Below are 25,282 nucleotides of genomic sequence, written 5' to 3'. Positions count from 1 at the left end.
ATACCTATTGATTTGTTTTCCAGAGTCAAGTGGTATTTGTCCATTTCTTCCACTGCAGTCAGTCAGTCAGTCAAGCTTCAGGAATGTAGGTGTGCCGATCAGCTTCAGTTAAGCTGGGTGTTCAATGCCCTGGGCGGGACTCTGCGCTTGTTGCTACCTGCCTAACTGTTGGTCTTAAAGTAAATTAAATCCAGAAAAGCCGAAGCCCAACTCTTCTGTGACTGAACGCTTGCATACACTCAGGCTGTACTTGAGTGTGTGTATGACGTTTGGGTGGAGGAAGGGAGTTTAACAGGGGGAAGAGTTTGAGGTGTCCCCACCCCCACCTGTCGAGTAAACAAAGCCATCCTGTTGGATCCAGGAGTGGCCAGTGAACTGTGTGCTGAAATGGGGAGTGGGGTGTGGTCTCTGGGGTCGGAGAAGCAGTGTAGGTGGTCAGCGGTGCACATGTGTAGCAGAGGTTGAAATACTGCAGTGGTGCTGCAGATAGAACTCTACAGTAACCTGTACTCTAACCTGTCAATGTAGCTTGCAGACAGGAAAACACTCAGTGATGGGTACTTTTTGGAGTTACCTTTTAGAGAAGAAAATCCCCCCCACGAAGGTGAAATCCAGACTCATTTATCTTAAATCTAACACAAAATATATTCATGAGGATGGAATTCCCTTTGTTTCCCTTTCGCTTTGCCTCCTTCGATATTAATTCATGTGGTGCTTCCTGTATGTGCTTTACCTTTCAGATGGAGTGGGCCTTACTTTAAAACCTGCAGAGGGAAAAATAATTAGAAAAAAATGCTTTTGTTTTTGGCGTTCATATCAGCAGGTGTAGTTGAGTCCCCAGCAGGTAGCTATGTTCAAGATAAATACACTTTCAGGGGAAGTTGAATAAACAGTGACACAGCGATAATGCCCTCTCAGCTGCAGCAGGACACATAGGGAGACGGCAAGATATTGAAAAACCACTGAATCGCAGACAGTCTGGTTAGGAGCAGAGGGAAATCTGTTAATAACTGAATGTAACTTGTATATGAGCAGCTGCCACTGCAAATCTCAGCTCCAGTACATTGTGTTTTTCAGAACTGTGGCTCATTTGAAGCAGGATCCTGCTGTTTCACCAAGAGGTCTACCAACCATTTGCCAAAAAAGCTGCAATTTGTGGATCTTCTCTAACTTTGCTTTCAGTTTCATTCATGCATGACTGATTCCTTTGGTTTTTGTTCTTTTTTTATTATTCCTTTTTGTAGCTGCAACGATAACCTCTGGCACATTCCCTTCTTAATTTGACAAACTGAGTCCGTCAGCCTGGGCATTCCACTGCAAGGCTTCTTGAAAACCCAATTTGCAAATCTCATGTTAAATGTGAATTGGGATGTCCAATTTATTTTAAGGGGAAGTGATCAATGCCTTTCTGCAGACAACACAAGGCTCTGGGAGCTTTAAGTAGGCCAGACCATCCAGGTTGCATTAGACGAGCTCGGGGTAAAGATTTTCCCCTTGTTCTCTGGTGACTGTGTTTGTCACTTACCTAATTTGATGGAAATGACTGGCTTGTGCTTGGGAGCTCAGCAGAAGAAAAGTAAGAGCTCTTATGCTTGTTTTTTTCTGTAATTTCTTTCTTTTTTTTTTTTTTTTGTAGAGCTACAGAAAGAAGATGCTGCAGGACCGTCTTTGTCATGACATGCATGATAAAAGTAGCCAGACAGGGAATGTCAGTTGGTGAATCATCAGAGTAGAAACACTAATTGCTAGCTAAATTCTCACTCTGTAATTCATGACGGAAGGAAAGTATGGTTGGAAAGTTGGTCAGAGTAAGAGTGGAAGTTTAGATCTCAAGGTTGTCCTCTCTCGTTCCCCAAAAAACCACTTCAGATTCACTGCACATTGGCACGCATGCATGCATGTGCATACGCACGGACTTGCTGCTCACATTAGATTTTCTTTTCTCATGGAATAAGTTGGGGCTTCGCTTGTGCTTCGCTACCCTCAGACTGAGTGGTCATTTTTATCTGAGCAGACGTGAGCAGTGAAGTGAAAGACCTGACAAACATGCTGCCAACAGTTTTACCCTCACAGAGACAAAGACACTGGTGTCCTCTGTAGGCATCGCGAGTCCCGGGGCTCCCTTGTTTCCATAGGCATTCTGGGACACAGCGATATGGGGATGGTCATATTTAAAGAATGACGTAATGCTGACCACATGGATTCAATTAGGGGTTTTTCTTTTAGTGGGGGAACAGTTCGGTTCCACTTTATCTCTTTCGGGATGGCAAATTTCAGGCATCTTCACCATGATGCTGTTTCTTTGTTGTGTTCTTGATTTCAATATTATTTTAGTGAAAGGCACTCATTTTCTATTGCTTCCTTTTGTTGTTATTATTGTCTGTGAAAGAATAAGTGGTGCTGTTTTCCGGTAGTCAATGCGGTGCTCCAGAGATGAAGCGATTGTCAGTGGCCAACAACACAATTTCTGCATTGACCTGCGATGACCCAAAATTTCCCTTCATGGCTACACGTTAGTTGGGTTGAGTTTAAAATACTCCTTGTTTAAAATCTGAAAATCATGTTTTTTGGGGGCTTCATTTATCAAATATTATTCTTTATTCATTCTGCTTTATTTCACTAATAACCAGTTCTTCATTAAAAGGACAATCTAGGAACTACTTGCTAATTATATTACTGTACTGACGAAAGCATCTATGTACCCATGATGGCAGGCTTGTGCTAATGATACAGTAACAGGATGTAAACATTAGATGGGCTGTGATGAGACAGTAGAAAGAAAATAGTTCCTATATGAAAGTGCCGGACCATTCTAGTAACAAGGTCATGATACCACGTTTGACAAAAACATATTTGTTGGCACTTTAAGTACAACAAAAAAAGCTGCGTTGAGTTCCATTATATTCAAGAGAAAGCAGATATTACTACAGCCAGTATAAATGACTCACAATCTAGTCAGATAAATAGCAATGCAGCCCAGAGGAACATACAGAAAGTTTGATTTTGGGTGAGCTGTTAACAAAGCCTGAAAGACTGGCACCTTAAGATGGGTTCATGTAATTGCTATTTTTGAGCATTACCGCTGGTTGACCTTTCAATAACAAGAAACAGGAACTGTAATAAAATGGGGCGGCAGCCTTATCGGAGATCGCCCCAGAGAGCCGTGACCTGCATTGAGTTTCCTGCACTTAAAAACTGAGGCAGTTTGGATGTCTCCGCTCATGTTCTGACATGTCAAACCCACACTGAGAGGGCTTAACTGGAGGCGTGCTGTTTAAAGACTCCTCTGCTCCAAACAATGGTTGGTGAAAGGCCCCTGTGTTCGGGATGCACTCTCCTCTCCCACAACAAGTGAGACATCCACAGCAGAGTGACGCTCTTTGTAAATGGATTGGAGAAAAAGTCAAGATTTTAACTGATTTTTGTTTTTGTGGGTTTTTTTTTTAATGGACAAGTCAAGGGGAATTTTTGGCTCATGTCTCCCCGTCTATGAGTCATTTATGCTTTTAGCATATTTTGGAAAAAAAACCCTGAAACATGTCCTATAATGACACTGGGGTCCTTACTGTTTATGCTTTGTGTCTTTTCATATTGGCATCGCCTGCAGCAAAAAGAAAAACCGCCATAGCTGTGTAATGATGGTGTACGAGTAGTTTAATTGTTATGGTTTAGAGATGTGGAGGGGGTTACCTGTGCAAGGCGGCATGTAGGCTCCTGTATTAGAGATGGTATCTTATTTGGGAGGTTCAGATGGCAAGAAAGCCTTGATCCAAAACAGGAAGGTGGTCTTTGTTCTAATAGATGTTATGACACATAGCTGTACTCCATCTCTGTGGGAAATGGGCACACCTTGTGGAGCTGTCATTTGTGTTTTTAGTTCTGAGGGTTCACATTGTACTTTATAGTGTTCTGCCCTTTTTCAGAGCTCTATTATCTAGTCAATGTCTCCAAATGTCACTGGTAAACCTACCATGCTGAATCAAGCCTGATAATAACTGCCTTTTAAAACAGATTAGCAAAATCCCCTCCTAAGATTGGGCTGTACATTGAAATGGCCTTCACAGACTGCATTAACTACTTCTTCACACTTGTGTTGTGTACAAATAAACAAATCTAGAGGAAACAGAAGAGTCGGACAGATTGAAAATCGTGGGGATCGATCCATCCATCCATGCATTTTCTTAACCACTTATTCAAATCAGAATCTGGGGGCTGGAGCCAGCTGACATTAGCTGACAAGCAGGGTAGTGGCTCTTGGGGCTTCATCTAATATCGCCGTTAGTTTTTGGTTTAAGTTGCTTTAATCAAAGTGCTTCTATCATTGAACTAAGCCTGAAAAACTGGCACCTTAAGATTCCTTATACTCTGAATGCAGGGAACAGTTTTTCCAGGTATCCGTTGTAACCAGCAGATACCTGGTCCAAGGTATTTTGTGATGTTTACAAATGGAGATAAACTTTTTAAAAAGTTAATTCGTCTTCAGATGTTAGCTGATGAATTTAAGATTGCATTTCAGTAAACGGGGTTCCACTTTTGAGGGGACCTGCATGCAGCTAAGGCCTGCTTGGATTTGATTGGTCGATTGAATTTGAACTAGGAGCGGACTATAGACTGAAACCAGAAAGCTTCCAGCACTAGAAATCACCAGAAGGTTCGAATTCAGCTCATTCATATGCAGATATGTTTCTGGAGGATTATAAAAAAAATCCTACTTTATGCAAATTATTATCACAGAAATATGAGATGCACTGATTGTAATTTTCTTGGCTGATTTTTATTTCTTATTTATTTATTTATCTACTGATTTATTCATTTAGTTATTTATTTAATTTTATTTTTGCTTATTCCAGTTTTCTAAGCTCTATAAGGGACAGCTTATACAAAAAAATCAACTTTTTTTTTCTATGTGGGATATTTTTACACTAAAATAAATTATTACGTTTCTTAATTTCCCACAAACTGGACATGATAGACTCTCACTGAAAGAACTGAGAATAAAGCTACAGATAATTAGCTAAAATGGGTTTCTATACATTTGCCTTTACTTGACATATTTTACCCTACCAAACAAAAGCAGGTTTATCAGATTTATATATCAACACAAATGCAAGTTACATAAATAATATAATAATTATGTTTATAACTTCATCAGATAGCAGCACGTGGAACCTTTGCTCTTTTTTTTTTTTTTTTTACTTGGCTAAACAATTTTTTTTCTTTTGTTCCTGCTTTGAGCCCTTGCTCATACCGAGTCTGTAGATACTGAGCTCTGGATAGCTTTAGCTTTAGCCACTCTTCCTTTATTAGCCTCTTTAAAATGTCCATGTTCAGCTGGGTGAGGGTGATTTAAGTGTCTCATTAGGTTTAACATTTCATGGCGGTTCCTCCATGGTTTACTTTGGCCAACTTTGTGTCTCCCTCAGAGCTCAGTAATGGCTGTGAGCAACTATTAGCCTGTGCTGCTGTGCACATGTTGCACATGCATAATCAGACATATGTGAGGCTGTCCTATTGGTCACCAGTCAAGAACACAGCATGACTGTATCTTTTTCTTTTTACTTATTTAAAAATTCTACTTTTTTAAAGTTTTTTTTTTTTTTTACCTGTCTTGTCCAACAGCATTTATTATCATAATTATGATCTGAATTCACTGTTTGCCATACAAATTTGGTTTGCCTAAACTCTATAAATAATGTTTTAATAATTCATATATTTGTATTATTATTCACATAGGATATGTGTAATTTAGCAATGCCAAAGCTGACAAGCAGGGAGGGGTTGAAGTGGTAAAGAGAAGAAGGGGGGAAATTAAAGAAAGATAAAAGAACAATGAGGGAAAATAGGAAAAAGGTAAAAATAAAAGGACAAACATTAGAACACGACAGGCCAAATGGCTATATATTCATAACTACACAACTTTTTCACTAAAGTTGGCTCTATCTATCTGCCATAAAACTTTGATTCAGTGGTTCTGGTTAACATGTGTGCAGGAAATCTTTTTTTTAAAAAGGGCAACAACCCCACAATTCCTTTAAAAATGTTTTACTGTAATTGACTGCTGTGTAAGTCGAAATGCTTGATGTGACTGGTGTAGCATTCAGCATAAAACTTATTGCAGACTCTTTAAATTCAGCCGCTAGCAAAAGCTGTCGGTGCCATATTATAGCTGGGGGTCAAATAGAACAGAACGCATATTATCGCTTAGTACTTTTTGCTTTTGTCATTTACGTCTTCATTTGTCTTTTTCTTTTTAGACTCTTTTGTCAACAGCCAGGAATGGACATTGAGTCGATCAGTGCCGGAGCTGAAAGTGGTGAGTAACTTTTTTTTGTTGTTTTTGACAATCCTGGTGTTAATTTGCCCTCAGAGGTTTCATCTTACTAACAGATTTAAATGTCAGTGGGAAAGCATGTTCTCTCCATGTAATACTAGTTTTGCATTTCACATGAGAGGGAACATTTGAGAAATTGGCTGGACTTTTTCCCTGGCACATAGTGGGTGATTTTTAATGAGATGCGTTGGCATGGCGATACAGGGTGGTTTTGCAGCAAGACACAGGATGAGTGACAGTTTTGGGCTAGGCCGGTGACACATCCTGGGTCCGCTCCCACCCGCCAGTGAAGCACACGCACAACCTCTGCCAAATGCACTACTAACATCCTCACATGATTTAATGCCATACCCACATAAAGACTAGCAGCCTTGGAAGGCTCCGGTCTGCCGTTCTCCCAGTGGATATGATATTTTCAGTGTTAGGTGAATTCATTGTTGTGGCACCTCGAAGAAGGGGAAACTTCAATGGGGGGATTCACAGCAAGCACAAAGACAAACTTCCTTTATTGGCTTCAAACACTTTTAAATGCGTCTGTTGCTTTTTATGTTTCTAAGGTGTTAATTGGCAGCTTCCATGCGGGGGTTTGTTAAATGGACCCGGTAAGACTAAATTAAGTGTCGCAAAAATAGTAATCATTCTTTTCAAAACTTTCACAGAGTTACCGTGCAGCGACAAGGTCGTGCTGAAAGGAAGTTGGTTACAACTCTCAGAAGCTTTTAAAAACGATAGGGGGGAAAAAAGCAGGTTTTGCTTTCTTCCTCTTTGATACCACAGTAATAGGGGTCAAAACAATTCCTGTAGATGAATTAAAACGATTAAAACCATGTGAGAAAACCTCTAATTTTTTTCTGCCGCAACAGTGAGCTGTACTCTGGTACTGTTGATTTCGTGCTGGTGACTTGACTGTGGTTAAATCCTGTTTTATTGTCATCTTTTGATCATCTCACATCAGAGCTAAACGTCTACAAAGAAGAGTGAAGGTTCTGTAGTAGCATAATGCTGATACAGCATTTCGAGATCATAAATCCTATATACCAGCGGGCCACAAAGCCCAGCAGTTAAACAGCAGGAGAATGCTGGTTCTGTGGCACATTCAAAGCCTTTTTTTTTTGACTCACAGCTTTTACAGCACCACAACTTTTTGCTAACTTTGAATTTATTCATAGCTTATTCTTCTGGGTACCTCATGATATACATACTTCAGTTATAAAGAAGCTAGACTAGGAAAAGACCTTGAACACACCTTTTCTCTTGTGCCTCAAACGTCCCTATAATTAGAACCATACCTGCTTTAACACCCACTAATGATCTGTGGAAGGAGAGGGCGATGGTGGGTAGAGGAGGAGCTGGAGAGGGAGGAGATGAGGCATGTTGCAGTCTTTGTTCTTCCCAGACATGCTGGCATCGTCAGCCCACCCTCAGCCATGCATCACCCCGAAGGCACTGCAGTTTGGTCTGGTCTAGACGGCAGGGAGAGGTAGAACAGGACAGACTACAACCAAAGTCGGGTGTAAATCAGAGGCACTTGGACAATATTTCAAACTCACATGCCCTACGAAAGGGACCTTTACCCCCTTGAACACAAACCATATGGAGTTTCTTTTACTGCCTACTACCTTCTAAAGTTTTTAATTTGATTTTCTTCCACCTAGCCAACACTTGTTTTCACTTCAGGCCAGTGTGTAATAAAAATCTACTTAGCAGAGAAGCTAAAAAATGGAGTCACCTTTAGGTTTAGTGTGAAAGTTTCATTACTTTTTCAAATAATTACACCTTGACCAATTTTAAGAGTAAAAAAAAATAATAATAGAAAAATCACACCCACAAAACTACATTTTTCATTTTTTGAACAAGAAACTTGCATACTGGTAAAAAAAAAAAAAAGAGTTAGTCTTTTCAAAGATGCCTTAAATGCAGCACTTCTTCTTTTTTACTTATGTTCTTAAATGCACACACATTGAAATATATGCGCAATAAAAATGCCCAGAACGTCAGTCTTTGATTTTTCAGTTGAGTTCTGATGGTATGTCTCTGTAGAAAGAATAATCTCTAAAACTTTAGTGACTCATACAGCTAGGATTTAAGACTTAGCAGCATAACTAAAGATTAGGAATTAAATAAGATGTGGAGATGGTTTTATTTCTGATATTATTGACCTTGATGCAGTGTTTTCCTTTTTGCCACACACAATTTGCACACACTGGGCTGAAAACTTGCAAAGCCTTTATGATTGAGGTTGAAGCTTCAGTTTTTTGGAAAGAAAATATAAAAAAATAAAACTCAAAACAGCACGACTTATGCAATTTCAGTGCCTTTGTGGTAGGATTTTTTTTCTTTTTCTCTGTCAGGTCACTTGAACCTGTACATCATCTCATAGCTTTTTGCTCTTGGACTTGCAGGGGATTGTGGGAAACCTGTCCAGCGGGAAGTCTGCCTTGGTTCATCGATATTTGACAGGGACATATGTGCAAGAGGAATCGCCTGAAGGTAAGAGCCTGCTGAAGAAAGCGTGGGTCAGGAGGTGGATTACAAACATGATGCCCAGCACAAAGATCAGAGCATTGCAGATTAAATGCAGCATGTTTACCGTGGCTCTTTTGACCTCAGCGCCTCAGCTGCCGCAGCCTGTCATATGTATTACATTGTTGACGATGTGTGAAAAGCTGGTTTTGTCAGCTTTCTGTTAGGATGGGACGGTTGGGTGACCATATTTGGAAGAGTGTAATAGGATATTTAAATAATGAAGAACAGCACTGTTTTTTGTTTTTTTTGCCGCTTCTGTGCGTATTTTTATAATTAACTTCCATTAAACTGTTTTGTTTTGGATTTTGTTAAGCTTCCAAATGGCGAGATTGATAACTGGCTCAGTTCTATTTCTCCCTTCACTGAAAATGGAGGGAAAATGACAAAATGTAACATTTCTAGTAATTTGAAGCTCATTACTAAAACATGCAAGTAAAAGTGGCACTGTAAATGAAGGTTTTTGTCACACTCAGGTGCTTTTTACACATTTAAAGCACTTGATATGAAAGGAATCCTTTTATGTGTGTGTATATATATATATATATATATATATATATATATATATATATATATATATATATATATATATATATATATATATATATATATATATATATATATATATATATATATATATATATATACACACACACACACACACACACACACACACACACACACACACACACACACACACACACACACACATATATAAACCAAGAATGCCCCCCTCTGGCCTGAAGACTGCGTCCTCTACAAATTCCAGCAAGATGTTGGCAAACCCAGAGTTAACTGATGATCTTTGAGGGGTTTGCAGTGTTTCATTTTAGTGTAATTATAGTGAGGATGAGACATGAAGCGCATAATTAGTTTCTGGCATTTTGCTGCACCATGGGAGAAGGAAAAAAATCCTCATAGCTTAATTAGTCCTTGAGAAATCAATGGCTGAAATGCTGGGGGAGGAAAAAAACCCCAGATCGACCCTTGTTGCTTTAATCAGGGAAATGTATCGGCTCATATATGTCCGTGTCCCTTCATATCGTTGCTCTGATACGACGTACCTGTCTGGCGAACACCGGGCACCTCATTGTTTCTTGCGCTTCAACACTGGCTTCACTCCAGACTGACTATTAACATTGCAGAGAAGCTTCACCCAGCAGAGGGAAGGTTCATCCGTGGCTGTTTCTTCACTGTTTTGTTCCTGGGCTTTTGCTATGATATCTGAAAAAAGGTACTGGGGTGTGTTACTATGGCAACGCCGGATGGAGCTCCGTTGGATTGTGGCTCTGTGTCAAGGTCTAAGCCTCCGTGTAAGCAGAGTATGCTTACTGCGTGTTAACCATGCCTACCAACTCACCGTCTCTCTGTAGGCTGTGTGTGCAATGTTATCACTCGCCTGTTTTTTTTTCTCCTTTATGAGACGTTGAGCACAAATTCACATTATTCATAATTAGTCTTCATCACTCCAGGAAGAGAGAGTGAGGTAGTCTGCCTCATTTATTCACAGCATTGGCTTATTCAGGCTCTAAATAGAGACGACGACATTCTGGATGATTATGTAACTGAGATGTTTGCTTTGAATTTCCATCCATGTTTTCTCCAGAGCCGTATGCTTTCATTACAGATACTGGTTTCTGAGAGTCTCCTCCATAATCCGTTCTGGAGTACGAACATGTTGCCAGCTTCCATGCAAACCCTTTTCTCTGATAAATCTTTGGTTTGCTCTGATGCAATCAGCATTCACACATACAGATGCATAGTTTCTCAGTGCTTTGTCGGAATCTGCAAAGCGCTTTGACTTCAGTAGAAAATATAAATAAATAAAAAGCTGACTGGTGGTTTATGAATCTCTCTCTCTCTCTGCATGTTATGCAACCAGCATCCAGCAGGCTTTGAGAGCCCGTGCAAAAGGCTGGGAGAATCCCCGATTTGCAGAGCGGGCTAAAATCGACTTAAAAGCGTGGAAGTGTGGCTCAAGTGCACGCTGACACAGGAATAGTGTCCGACTATTAAAAAGAAAAAATCTGGGGCCCCGCCCACTTACAGCTCCTCTGATGTGTGATCTTTAGTTCTGTGGGCTGGTTTAACAACACGATTTCCAACTTGTTCTTACTCAGTCGTTCCAGGAGTGCACACATCTGCTGCCTTCAACATAATTTTCCTTTTTTTTTCGGGGGGGGGGGATACATTTCACGATCATTCGTAGACCTTTTTAAATGTGTGCCTTATTCAGTTTTTGAAACGGCTTTTGGCATATTTTTTTGTATTCATGAGACATCGTTTTCACTCCCAGGGACATCTCTAGCCTCACAACTTTCTCATTTCAATGTTTTTAATCTCCACAGGATCGAGAACCATTCAAATGATATGCAAAATCTAATTTACAGCGTGGTTCTCCCATTGGTGTAGTCTTTATCTGCAGCCAGCTTTGCTAACGGCAAGGAAAATCTATTTGGGCTACAAAAGAAATGAAGAAAAGGGGAGAGAAACTCAAGGCAGTATGGATGCTACGTTCTTAACTTTCCACCAATTTTTCTGGGATGTGACTTAAAGCAGAACAGTTTCGGAGTCACGACACATTTACTGGATTCTGATGTTTATCTCCCATTGCTTCCTTTCCATCCTTTTATCATCTTTTCTAAAATGAAGTCTATTTGTCTTAAGATATCATTTATTACAATTAGCCGGAGAGTGTTTGTGAAGCAAAAGTCGGGCCTTTTCGTGACTCATGGAAGTGCAGTGATAGTGGCGCTGAACTGGTTCCCTCAGCAGCTGTGCATTTGACACGCTAAATGGCAATTTCTCGCCCACATAATTGGCTCCAGAGAGACCTGGTTTCCTGTCAGCATGTGATCCAGGCAACACCGTGTTCAGCAGGTCTAAATTGAGAAGCTGCACTTAAATTCAGATGCATATCAACAAACTTTTAAGAGCCATACATTTCAATTGCTTTCTTCTTCTTCTTCTTTTTTAAATTATCAGTGGGTATGAAATGTGTCTGCTGTCTTTCCTTTTTTTTGACAACCCCCTGGTGGTTGGTTTACGTTCTAACAGACAATTTACACTTTGATTAATTGACTGGCTGTGGAGTAAACTCTTGGAATAAACATCTCTTCCTTTAGGTGGACGTTTCAAGAAAGAAATTGTGGTGGATGGACAGAGCTACTTACTTCTGATCAGAGATGAAGGGGGGCCTCCAGAATTGCAGGTAGGATCCTTAAAAAGGTCTCTTTAATCAAAAGCTGCTGGGTAGAAACTGTCAAGCTGACAGAGCCTGCTTAGAGACAGACCATTACTTCTCTACAGGACTGTTTGGAGCAGACAGAACTCTGTGGGTGTTCTAACAAAAGCAACAACGGATCGATGCAAAAGCCAAGTCGAGATGATTTTTGTGGTCAAAGAAACAACGCCTAATTATCTTATTAGTATGCGAAATCTGAAGAGTTATGGTTAATTTTTAGGAGAAAATGTGATGTTGTGACACGTGTTATGACAGTGCAGCCATCAAAATCTTATCTTCGATTATTTGTGAACAACGGAGGGCCCAATTTTGAGCTACTGCAGGACTTTGTGACATTGGCTGTCTCCAATTTATATACTTTATCCAGTCTAAGAAACTATGAAGCTGAAGCATCAATGTCTTGATCAATCATCCAGGTAAGGAAACCCCAAAAAGTTTATTCTGTTCATCTGGACGTAGCATTTTCGGTGGGAGAAACATTTCATCGCTCATCCGCGTGACTTCTTCAGTCTTAGCTGACTGCAGGTTTCCCCAGCTTTCCCCAAGAGTACATTTGCAAAAGGAAAATAGCACCACTGGCAAACAATCATCATGATCAAAATGCTTTCCTTTGTAAAGCACGATGTTAGAAATGTAGTAGAGAAGTAAGAAGAACATTGTCATGCTACTTTATTATTTATACTTGAAGTAGAATAAGTAAATCCACTTAATTATGGGAGTGCCTGTGATCACTGGCACTGTTTGTGTCAGCAAAGCATGATATCTGACAAATCTCCTTGTTACACCCTACCTTCACTCCTACAAGGCTCTACTCAGACCGATTTCCATAGATGGGAGGATTCAGTTTCCCATAACCAATCATGAGAGACTAACGTGCCCCCCCCCCCTCCCCACCCCATGAATGTAACCTAATTTCAAGTCCACCTTGATGCATGCTAATGGCACCACACTGTTATACAGCTGCATAAACCGTGAGTTTAGCCTGTTCCTTCGTTTAACTGCTGTGCCTCAGGGGTGCCAACAACAAACATGCACTGGCCGTTTAAATTTAATATCGCTGTTGTGGCACAAAGCTTGACTACAGCCCATGTCAGTGATTGGCTAATTGGCACTCATGGGACACCTGTTTTTGTAACTGAAAAACTGTTGTTTCATGACGTAATGTCCGGCCAATGAACACGTCCAAAGAGCTTGACTCATTCAAAGCTGGCGGAGCTTTACTTATAAACTTATCTGAACTGATGACTTCCTCATGAGGTCACAGAGGAATGTGACGACATCTACGGTACCTTTTTGTCGCCTAGCGGCCGTAAGCTCTCGAACACATGAAGGAAGGGTTGGGAAAACAAGGGGCAGGGGTCGTCACACTCCTTACTGTACAAAGTCGGGCTTCCAGCAACACAAGCTTGAAACAGTGTTTGATGACATGGACAAAGAACAAATATAGATTCCTTAAATTTTAGTGAGATAAGAAAAAAAGTAAAGTTAACCCTTATTTATGTTTTTTTTCCATTTGACAGCAGTAAAAATACCATAAAGGTCATTTTTTTAGCTTGAAATTTGATGACTTTCTTAAAGTGCCCTGATATGCCACATTTGCACACAGAGATGGCCAACTTCTGGCTAACCCATCTAACTAATTTTTAAATAATAATAATACAACAGAATAATAAAAAGTCCAAACTTTATGTCCTCCTTAACATTTGTACTTCATATGTACTTAACATCTTCCAAAAGTCATCTAATGGACGGGATTGAAGTGTTCACCGGGCTGATTCTGGCCCCCAGATTTCTGTTTGACACTCCTGTCTTAAACCAATAACAACATATAAAAGGGGTTAGGGTTAGAAAAAAATCACACTGATGTAAAGGTCTAAAAAACACGTGTCAGATGTGATACACTTGGCGTTACAAAGTTAATACATGCTTTGTGGTCACCCATAATTACAAACTCACAGATTTAACGTTGGTTCTACTGCCCACTTCTTAGACATTAGGATTCACTCTTCCCATTCTCACCAGCATGGTTTCCAGCTGCAGCAGGCAGCTGTTTTAAGCAGAATCTGTGATAAGCCCAGTGTATACTAAACAGCCCAGCACTAAACACCAGTTGAGCAGTGTTAGCAACAAACACACAGGGGCACATTTAGCAGGTAGAAGGCTTTATATGAAACAGGACCCATTTGCCTGGTGATCAGAAACAAATTAATTGACTTTTTATGTTCACAGGTTATACTTATTGGCCCCAAGTTGGCTAGTCACAACATCTTTTTATACACTGAGTAATATGTACTCAGTTACTTTGCACCCTTAAAGTAAATAAACTCTCTCACGTGAGTCTTTCTTCTAACTGCAATGTTATTAATATTTTCTGTTGCTAAGCTTACATAGATTTGATGAGGGATTTAAAAAGATTCAAATGTAATAATCGGATTCAATTAAAGGCCCAAGTATCAAAACCACCAGCCCCGGAGAATATAGACAAACTTGCTTGTGGCTTCATTCACAGGGTTCAGTGTTTCCGGTGTATTTACCCTGCAGTTGTTTTAGCGGCTAGTGATGCCTGGCTTGGCAAAGCTCCGATTTACGCTTGCATTACGCTCGGCGAGATTAGGGAATAGAAATGAGTGCAGCTCAGTTGTCAGCTGCCTGTATAATTACTGGCATAATTAAAGGCCTCCATTATGTTCCCACTCGCAGGAGGCTGAGCACAGTTGTGGTTTGGAAGCTCGATTTGCCATTCAGTCCCTGTGGGGGTCTGGGCAAACGTAAAAGCTGAATAAAGAAGAGGGCATTACAGGAGAATAGTTTGTCACTTGATTGTCACCGTTACTAGTACTGTGGAGTCAGCTTAGCCTATTTCCTGCTGTGGATGTTGAATCAGATTGATTCGCTCTGCTCCCTGTTGGATCATAAACTATCCAGAAATTCTGACATATATAGAGATGACACAGAAAATACACATTTTCCTGTATTATGGTAGCTGTGGGGATAAAGAAAGCAGATACGCATTCAGTAGTAATCATTATTCATTCAGTCTGTTCACCTTGGTCTGGTATCTTGCCTAAAAACATGTTTCAGTGTCCTAAGATTGTTGCTACACTGCCCCCTTGTGTAGATATACATGAAGTACAATAACAGTAAAAGTGCTGCAACCTATTATAAGGTAAAATGTATTCATAAAAGCTAAAACAAATAATGGTTTCCATCCCTGTCTCCCATTATCCCTTTTAAAATAAAAAAAATAGTATATTTTTGTGGTCAGTGCATCAGCGATAATAATGCAAACGTTAATTTGTGCAAATGTTCTTGTGGTAGCTTTTTTCTTTAACACATTACCTCTGCTCTGCCCTCAGTTTGCTGCCTGGGTGGATGCAGTGGTTTTCGTTTTCAGCCTGGAGGATGAGATCAGTTTCCAGACGGTCTACAATTACTTCTTGCGCCTTTCCAGCTACAGGAACACAGCAGAGGTCCCCATGGTCCTCGTTGGAACACAAGGTGCTTGCCCTGCATCTGATATGTATATACAAATGTTCTTTATTGCCTCTTACATAATGAAACTATAGCTGTTATATGCTATTCTTTAATAAGTGAGGTATATTGAATTTATATCTTAATGTCAACAAAAGTCAGGAGAAGACCAAAACAGTTTTTGTGGTTTGAGTGCCGATTTGTTTTTGTGCAAAACGGACCTCTGTTGCTGTCCACACATCATTAAAACACACCAGCAAAGCACGCTGTTGCACATCAGTACCCATCAGTTTTGGAAATATGGAAATATGTAGGCGTCTTTCAGATTCCAAGTATATATTCGGGACTTCTCTGTGGGGGTTTTTGGTGAAAGCTGTTGACACTGGGTATTGCCAGCTTCATTCATGGAATTAAATGTTTGATCCACATCTTTTTTTTTTTATTGCTCTCTTCTGCTAGATGCAATCAGTGCTGCCAACCCCAGAGTGATTGATGACTCACGGGCCAGAAAGTTGTCAAATGACCTGAAGCGCTGCACGTACTACGAGACCTGCTCCACCTACGGCCTGAATGTGGAGAGAGTCTTCCAGGACGGTGAGAGGGGGTGTTTTAAAAGTGCAGATAGGTTAAACAGGAAGGTGTAAAGCGTAGCTTGAATGTAAATGTTCGATATACTTAGTAGGTTGTTTATCCTGCAACGCTTCAGTCAGTCGAAAGAGCAAACACTTGTCAGCATTTGCTAATTTTAGAATAAACTAGTTCTTCAAATGTAAGGATATATGCTTAGGAACAATGTTGCAAACTTTGGATAGGCATTTTACATTTTTGCTGTTTGTAATGACCTTCATCTAAATTGCCTTATTCCCAGGTTCCATTGCAGGCAAAACATTTAAATTAGCCTCATTTCAATTCCACTCTCAGACTTCCACTTAGGATTTCTTGACAGTTTCTTGAAGAAACATTTAAATTGCAGTTTTTCAAATACCGGATTTTGTGTGAATCCGACTAAGATATGCAATCTTGTCACCTCCTTCCAATTTTAGGAAACACGGTCCAATTTGGTATAACTTGTATTTGCAAAACTATGAGCCTAGTAATTAGTGTAACCCTTATATTACACCCTCTGGAACTGGCTCAAACTGGCAGGGAGGGCATTCACAGAAGAGTTTTTCTCAAAACCAATGTAACTTAATAAAGCTGAAACTCACAAGTCGGCATTATTAGTGTTAGTTATTAGTGTCCTGTTTGCTGTGGAGGTGCTGAAAGGTGCAAAAAAAATGAAGGGAACAGGAGGTTTGAGGGAATAAGCACATTTTTATAGCCTGGAAGGTCCAGCTGCCAGTCTGCCAATGTCAGCCAGTTTCCCCCTGATGCACAGCCTCCACTGTGTGATGCCGCTCCCTCACATGGGAAAATGTTGGATCAACTCAATAAACTTGGATCAACATTTTCCTTGCTTTCCCGTGTAACTTTGTAAAAACGAGAAGAATTTGTGTCGAAATTTCCATAATGACAGTTGTTTCTCTGTTTCTCTTTACCTCAGGCTACATGCAAAGTACTATAATATTTCACATTCAGTAACATATGATTGTCAGTACTGCAATTAGTCATTGTGGAAGTTAGATTCATGATCAAGGCTCGCATGTAAATGTGGACTTCATTCAGTTCGGCATAAATGGCGGAAAAGCACCATCTTGTATATTGTCTCTTTTTCAACTTTCTGGAAACTCTTGAGTTTTTCCCTGAATCCATAATTGAAGTCATGAAACTGTTATTTGGAAACTCGGCTGCTTCAACTCTGGCACATTTTCCCCTCGGGCGGCAGCTCCTTTGAAAGGCTGTCATCCCTTCAGAAAACATCTGAATATGTAACGCTGTGTTCACTTTGCATTTAACTGACTGTTGATGCGCAGGCACGTTGTCTTCCCCCCCCCCTGCCTTAATTGCTTCCTGAAGCTCAATTTGAAATAATTAAAAGAGATGAAGGGAGCGCTGGCTGTCTGGAGAAGTCGCCCAGTATCACTCGCACCCTCTTTCTGTATTTGCCATGCTGCAGCAGGCAGCCGGGCGTTATGGTCCCAGCTGTCAGCACGACTTCAGATCATCTCCCCTTCCCTCAATGCTAATTCACGTCACGCAGCCCCGAACATCACCTCCCTCCTTCGACGCCTCGCGCTCAACCCAGTCGCGTGTGCAGCAAATTAACGGTTTACGCCACCACCAGCATAGCCAATCAGGCTGTGACACAATAGTTCCATTTGGCTAACATCACACTATAGAGCTCCATGAATGACAGAAAAAAATTAAAGCAAGTCATTTTGTATGATTACTTTTCTTGGTAACCTTATTGTCCCAGGAGACATGCATAAGCAGTATGTTCCTTATTACCTGCCTGGAAAACAAATGGCCCGAGGAGGTCTAGATAATGTGCGTAGTTGGGAGTGCTAGTTTTCTTTCATTGCTTTTAGCGCTCTACAAAGACTTTTTTTGGCATTTGAATTGCATTAAGACTGAATGTTGTGATGCTGTAGTCCAAATCTACAGCAGTCACAAGGTGAGATGCCTGATGTAGTTTTTCTTCTATCTCTTGCTCTAATGCTGTCAAGAAAGAGTGGAGAATTTTACATACATGCGACCTTTAATAGCTTTTGAAAGAAAGCTATGCAAGTAAACGCATCAATCTGCTATTTACTATAACTAATAGAAAATTATGTCTGCTACTAGCATATCCCAAAGTGGAACTGTTTCTCTAACTTTTTATAATTCTGTAGCTGGTTTATACCTGAAACACATTCTTACAGTCATGTCTAAGACTGGTAGCTTGCCAGAGCCAATTCCTGTTAATCTTATTGTACTGTTTTGGACAGTCTATTTGGGCACTCCTGAATCTCTTTTAGACCCTGTGCACTCATATGGGGAGATTAGATCTAGTCTTTTCTGCACCTTTTACTTTCGCACTTTGTTGAGCAATGACTTTATTGTGTTATGCTGTAAAAGATACCCATTGTGCCAATATGAGGACATACTCTTTTTTTTTTTTTTTAATAACAAGAGGATCTATAATGAAGTAACAGCTTCCTGTTCAAAGAGGAAGTTGGTTTTTGTACTTATCAGGTCCAACTACTTAAATAACTGGGAGAAATTTAAAAAAGCATCTCAGACAAGAGCTCGAGTCTCAGGAGATTCATAGTGAGTGAACTGAGCTAAAACCCCAAAGTGTTCTTCAATTTTAATAAATATAATATTTTTGTGTTTGATTTGATGTCTGAATCGAAATAAAAACAGTCAGTTTTATTTGTCAGTTTTTGTCTGTAAAACACAAGGATGCCGCTGACGTGTGCTGATTGGTTGTAAATATTGTAACCAACCTATCAGCCGACGCATTCCCTCGATGGCACTCAGTTTTGTTCAGTGACCATAACAGACATCTGAACTAAAACCACTGAACTAAAACAAAAACTTTTGTGTCAGAAACAGCTGACACAAAAGCTCAAAAGGGAGCGCTATGGGTCCAGAAAGAGGCTTTTGGTTCTGTTATGTCCCTAAAACTTAAAGTGTTTTACTAAAACCTAAACTCCATAAATGGTAAACATAATAAAAATTCATTTTATTTCTGTTTTTACTCCCATGAACATTATATTTTTTGGCTTAAATGGCATATTTATTCTGGACTGTCGCAGAGACCACCTGTTAAACCTGAAGTTGAAGAACGGGAATTCTCTGTCTAGGAATTCATTGAGGTTTCCCACTGTTGCTCAGCAACCGAGCTACTCTGCATCATCACACGTGATCCTGGGTTTCACATTCTCAAAGTGTAACCCACTAAATCCCTAAAAACTCTCCCAAGGTTGGCTGACCGGACTAGTTGACCGTATCTTGCTGTGTGTTTGCCTCCAGTTGCCCAGAAGGTTGTGGCCATGAGGAAAAAGCAGCAGCTCTCTATTGGTCCATGCAAATCACTCCCAAACTCTCCCAGCCACTCATCAGTCCCCGCTGCATCGATCCCCTCTGTTCACATTAACCAGGTAAGATCCAGATATTCACAGCCCACACTTAAATCCTCCACGTGAATATGTAAAAAATCTCCAGTTTATGTAATTCTTCTCATGGTGATTGGTTGTATTGTTAGTGAGTGGGTAATTTTGTCCACATCATATTTTTCCTAAATTGACCTGGTTCTGTCTCCCCTGTTGTTGTTTTTTCTTTTCCTTTTTTCTTTTTACTATCCTCTCTCCTCTTCTTTCCTCCCACTTTTCCTCTGATTCTGTCGGTTCGTGTTAATCCCTCTCGCTCCCCAGGCGGCCAATGGTGGGGGTGCATTCAGCGACTACTCCTCCTCCGTTCCCTCCACCCCCAGCATAAGTCAGCGGGAGATGCGCATTGAGACCATCGCTGCCTCCAACACGCCCACGCCCATCCGCAAGCAGTCAAAGCGCCGCTCCAACATTTTCACAGTAAGTATGCGACAGCTGATGCAAAGCAACACCCACTCACACTACTAGGAGGCATGTTGCCGAGCGCACTTTTTCCACCAGAGGGAGACAGGTAGCTCAAAATGCATAAAAAAAGCCACCTCTCCTGCCTTCAATGCAGGCAAAGACAGTGTCTTGTTCACACAGCACAATGGGCAAAGGAGAAAAAGACAAAATAAATCTCATTAAATCCCTGAAATGCACCAAAAAATAAAAAAAATAAAGAAATAAAATGAAACCTTAAAGCAAATATCAAAGATAAACACTGTGGAAGAAAAACATTAACTCTTTTCATGTCCTTTTTCTTTTCTAATTGGATGTAGTGAGTGCACATGAATTAAGTTCCTCATCTCACCCATAACAAACTGGGCCCTCTGCGCTGTCTAAATCTTTGACCTCCCTCCCCCTACCCCTCTTATTTTTGCTAGATCCTTTCTTTGCAGTGACTTCCCTTTTGGGGGAGAGACGGCAGCGACAAAACCGCCAATGCCACTTCTCCTGCCCCGATCAAGCTAAACTTTAAAATCCCAGCCAACCTGTGGCCCGTTTACACGCTGCTAATAATGCATGCTGGCACCCTTAGCACCCCTGCTTCAGACAGAAAGTGCTCTAACTGGCCACTAATCAACTTGCTGAGTCCCCATTTTACATTTGATTTCGATCGCTAAGATTAACTACCACACCAGTATCCCGACACCCCTGTCTGCCTGCTCTTTACCCCATGTCCTGTCACATTTGCCCTTTGCCCTAACCGATAGCGTATATGTGCACTAACCACTCTAATTTCCTTAGCTGTCCTAAGCTTGTCTTTTACTTGTAGCCTCTGCCATGTTTTTCTACCCAGCCTGTTCCCCTTCTCCCCCTTTTCTCTTCCCAGCCTTCTTCTTTGCTGCTAAGCCTTTCCTAAACTCGCTTAGCCGGACCTGGGCCTCCTTAAGCTCAGGGAGGTCTGCAAAAAAAGTACAAATCAGCAAGCTTTAAAATCAGTACAAACAATTCTCTAAAGTTCCCTGGTTGGGGAAAAACAAATTCCCCTGCGAAACCAGTGTCTCATTCACATGCCATCTTTGTATCCAAGTTTTAAATTTTTTCTCTGCAGAACTTTTTGAGCTTTATGAGACAGATCAGGCTATGTGAGATTACCCCTTTCCCTCTCCCTCCCAGTCATATCCCCTTTCTTTCACCAATCTACCTCCCTCTCACCTCTTGCTGTCACCTGTTTCCCATCTCATTCCTATTTCCTCTCTCCTCTCTTTCTAACCAACTCCTTCTCTAACCCTCCCCGATCTATCCCTTCCCCTCCTCTATTTGTCCTACCGCCTTCATCTTGTTGCCCCAGCTGCTGGGGAGCCGCAGGTTTTGTGGCCACCGAGCAGTACAGGCTGTGTGCTAGCTCCCCTTGTTGTCTCCCTTCCCCCCCGCTAGGTAGTGACTAACCATGTCCACCAGAGAAATGAGCCTCTCCCAGTCCGCGTCATGGAGATGCCGAAGCACGCCACCTACCCAGTGTGGGTGCCAGAGTGGCAAGCCGAGCGGGAGTTTCAGCTCATGACCTTCTGAGGAGCAGCGAGCCGAGGGAGGGAGGAGGGAGGAGGGAGGGGGAGGGAGGAGGAGGAGGAGGAAGGGACGGAAAGTTGACGGGGCGATGTCGACATTTCTTCAGTGACACTCGAAGAGAGCAATGGGCTCAGGAGAGGAAGACTTGCTTTGCAAAAACCTCCTTGCCATTTTACGAAAAACAGCAGAAAGAGAAAATATTTCATCAACACAACAATGCCGAGGATGTTCCTTTCCTAGCTTTGCACGTCTTAAAAAAGAAATTGGTATCTGTGTTACAAGTTCACAAAAAGTTCTGCTGGTAGATCGCAGGTTGCCAGGCACAATCTCGAAAGTAGGTGAGTAGATTGTAAAGCAGATCTCAGAAGGCCTCAAGAGAAGGTCTCCAGAAAAATGCCTTAATGTCATTGATAGACGAGCTCTGGCAGATCAACAATAGACTCTCTTTAGTCACTACATACGAGGTCCGGTCCTGTTATAAATCTGAGATAATAGTAACACATGTAACAATCATGGCACTGGCATTGGGACTCTTAAAAATGAAGAAAAATCCTTTGCATTGTGCAGTTTACTTAGATAATACTGCTCCAAATATACCAGATATGGTTTACGTAAAAAGAAAAAGCCCCTTGAAATAGATCAGTGCTTTGCATTAATACATTTAGATTTTTTTTAAAGTAAGTAAATAAAACTCAAAGCTTTACATCAGAAGATCTTATCACTCCGTCTTTTCACCACCCTCACAAATCACCAAACCACAATCATTTCAAGCCAGTTTCCACCATAACTGTCATTGGCCACTAGGTGTCAGCACAGTACACATTATTCTTTCCTAGTGCTTCCATAGTCAATAACTAAACAATGTGTTTTGTAGTCTGTCTGTGGTTTCCTGAGGTCTTCAGGTTGTCTGTCCCCTTTTTGTGTTGAAAAGCACACTATTGAGGAATATAAATGAATATTACAGCATTTTTATACTTAATTCCATCATTCATTCGACCCATTTATTAATGTCCGCCATTCAGTGTTTCTCCATTCTGTATTTCAGTCCCTGAACTTGTTTCTCGTGTGAAACAAAACTCCAACAACAACACAAACAATATTCATTTGACACTGTTTTTTAATATTTGCAGATTTGTGCTTCTGTTTCCAACCTTTCTTCAACAAAAAGGGCTTTCCAACTCCTTCCGAATTAGAAGAGCATGATGGTTAAAAAAAGAAAGAAAAAAAAAAAGAGTCCCCCTGCTTTGCCAGTCCTGATAGAGAGGAAATTATTGGTTGAGGACTTTCAGCTTGTTGCTGCTTTACCCTCAGTGCCCTATTGCATTTCGGGTAATGCGTAGAACGTGTGGAAAACGTAGGACTTTGCGTCAAATGCAACCTAAAGTCGAGTCCACTCAAGTGTTTGAGTGCACTCAGAGTAGACCGTCTAATATCACAGCATGAGACAAACTGTAGGGACTCTTGTGGAAATGCCCCATCCACCCCCTTTTTTGCCCTGCCCCACCCTCTACTCACTACCCCGTGCTCTCATTCAGACACGCCACACAAAAAAACAAAAAACATGCTGTACAGTCGAGTCACTTTTGGAACTGTTACCCAGCCACCTAAAGGACACAACCTTTTCCTTACATGACATCACGCTGCCTTTTGCCATAAATGAGGACTCAAGGACTAGAGGTGCCAAGTTGTTGTTCTTTTTTTGTTTGTTTGTTGTTGTTGTTTTTTTCCTTTTAGATTTTCCTCGATTCATTTGGTCTGTTTTTATTTGACTCGCTCTCCTTTTCCAGGACGTTTTGAAGTACTGAATGGATGTTGAAAATGTGATCTAAAGGTATTAGCGCAGAGGTATTTTAGATTAAAGCAGTTTGGGGTAAATTTTATGAAGGCCTTCATAAAAACTAGTGTAGATCGTCAGGGTGTTGAGGTAATACAGAGGCATAATATACGAAAAACAAATGAAACTGGGTTGCACCGACTTGTATGAATGTAGTTAAACTTAACAGTTATTTTCCTTTTATTTATTTTTAATTTATTGGGTTGGGGTTTTTTTTTTTTTTTTTTTTTTTTTTTTGCAGATTCAATTTTAATTTATTTTTTAATTTATTTTCATTTTCCTCGGTTTAGGTTTGGTACAGAGATTATGAACTCTTGCATAATCGCTTTTCTATCATGAATGGATTGACAAAAATATAGACTGCTGTATATCTTGTATTGTATTTTATTTACAATGGTACTCTATAAAAAGTACATACATATAAGGAATATATGAAATAACTGTCCATCCTATATTTTGTGGGAACTGCAATGTTTGGCTCAATCTGTTGAATATTTTGAAGTGACTTTGTGACTTGCTTTGTATGGTGTCTGTATAGAAGCTAAACAAGTCATCATAAAAAAAAATAAAATGTTGGAAAAAAATATAAACGCCAGAGTTGGTTTACTTGAACTCAGACTACCTCTTTTCCATTGGTGACTGGACATCTCTCATGTTCTGAGTGAGACCATACACACTCATGTCTGTCCCTACCTGTACCTCATCTCTTTATTTGTGTTGGGGTGGGAAGGTTATGATTAAACTGTTTCATGTCAAGTTTCAGTCGCTGTACCACTGGGTTTTCCCCCCCCTCTCCACAGGCATTCCCGGGAGTTTTAATGCTGATGTATTTTAACTTCTCTTACACTTAAATTGTCTGACTTTGGCAGATTGATTTTGTGTCCTTCTAGGTTTTGCAGGCTGGAGGAAGAAATACTACCAAAGCCTTTTTTTTTTTTTTTTTTAAAGAGAGAAAGAAAAATAACCACTCTCCTTTCTTTCCTTTCTAACCTGTTATGACGTTTAACATATTGATCGTGCTATACAAGCACTTATTATTTGACTATGTGAAAGGCACAGCTGATGCTGCAGTGGGTACAGCAGCAGGTGGTCTGCAGGTCCACTAAGGGCCCGCTCTGGGTCTCAGACAGAGGGAAGGATCTACCAAAGGGTTTCAGGGCTGAGTCATGACTCAATGTGTGGTCGTCTCTGGTCTCCTCTGTGTTGAGATGTGTCCAGTGTGGTCTTGGTTTGGTCTCTATTTTTCTTTAAATTTCTTATTTTCATTTTTTTTTGACTTGCACGTCGGTGTTAATGCTGTTTGTTCCGCTGGTCTGCTTGTCTGTTAATTTGAGGCTTCTTTTGAGACTATTTTTTATTTTGCAACGCTTAGTTTACAGCAAATGTTCCAAACACCCTCTGACCCCCAGTCTCTTGCCCTCACGCACACACGCCCCAACACGCACGACCCCACCCAAATTCTCCTCATACCCCCACGGCTCCCATCTCGTGCTCTGTGCGTCGCTTCGGTGTCTGACTGACTTTCTTGTTTCCTTGCAGTCACGGAAAGCCAATGAACAAGCAAAGAGCGTTGACAGTAAAACAGACAGCATAGGCAGTGGAAGGGCCATACCTATCAAACAGGTAAGCAGTCTTACTAACCCTTTTTAACTACATTTCCCACAGTTCCTGTGGTAAGTATGGCTTCTTTGGTCTGAGTAGAGGTTTAAAGTAATTTTATATTCAGTGATTTTGGAGAAAAGCCGTATGCTACAAAATCCACTAGATGGCAGCACAACCCAATGTAATAAATGCTTTACAAGCAGGCACCACTACCACTATGATATGGAAATCACACACACACACACACA

At 40.7% G+C, this 25,282-nt stretch overlaps 1 protein-coding gene across 1 annotated transcript in view; it reads left to right on the top strand.

Moving 5' to 3' along the window:
* The window catches only part of agap3 (ArfGAP with GTPase domain, ankyrin repeat and PH domain 3), a 73,509-nt gene that overhangs the window by 3,086 nt on the left and 45,141 nt on the right, over nt 1-25,282 (top strand). The window contains exons 2-9 of the mRNA XM_085253249.1: nt 6,255-6,313; nt 8,734-8,821; nt 11,980-12,065; nt 15,455-15,596; nt 16,029-16,163; nt 19,467-19,594; nt 19,868-20,023; nt 24,972-25,055. Of these exons, the coding sequence (XP_085109375.1) occupies nt 6,255-6,313; nt 8,734-8,821; nt 11,980-12,065; nt 15,455-15,596; nt 16,029-16,163; nt 19,467-19,594; nt 19,868-20,023; nt 24,972-25,055 (878 nt within the window). The remainder of the gene's footprint in view (nt 1-6,254; nt 6,314-8,733; nt 8,822-11,979; nt 12,066-15,454; nt 15,597-16,028; nt 16,164-19,466; nt 19,595-19,867; nt 20,024-24,971; nt 25,056-25,282) is intronic.

Source organism: Mchenga conophoros, linkage group LG18, assembly GCF_057382185.1.
Source record: "Mchenga conophoros isolate Kocher_MC1m ecotype Shallow Benthic linkage group LG18, M_conophoros_male_GT1.1, whole genome shotgun sequence".
In the NCBI taxonomy this organism is placed as follows: Eukaryota; Metazoa; Chordata; class Actinopteri; order Cichliformes; family Cichlidae; genus Mchenga; species Mchenga conophoros.
This window is presented reverse-complemented; position numbering and strand designations above follow the sequence as displayed.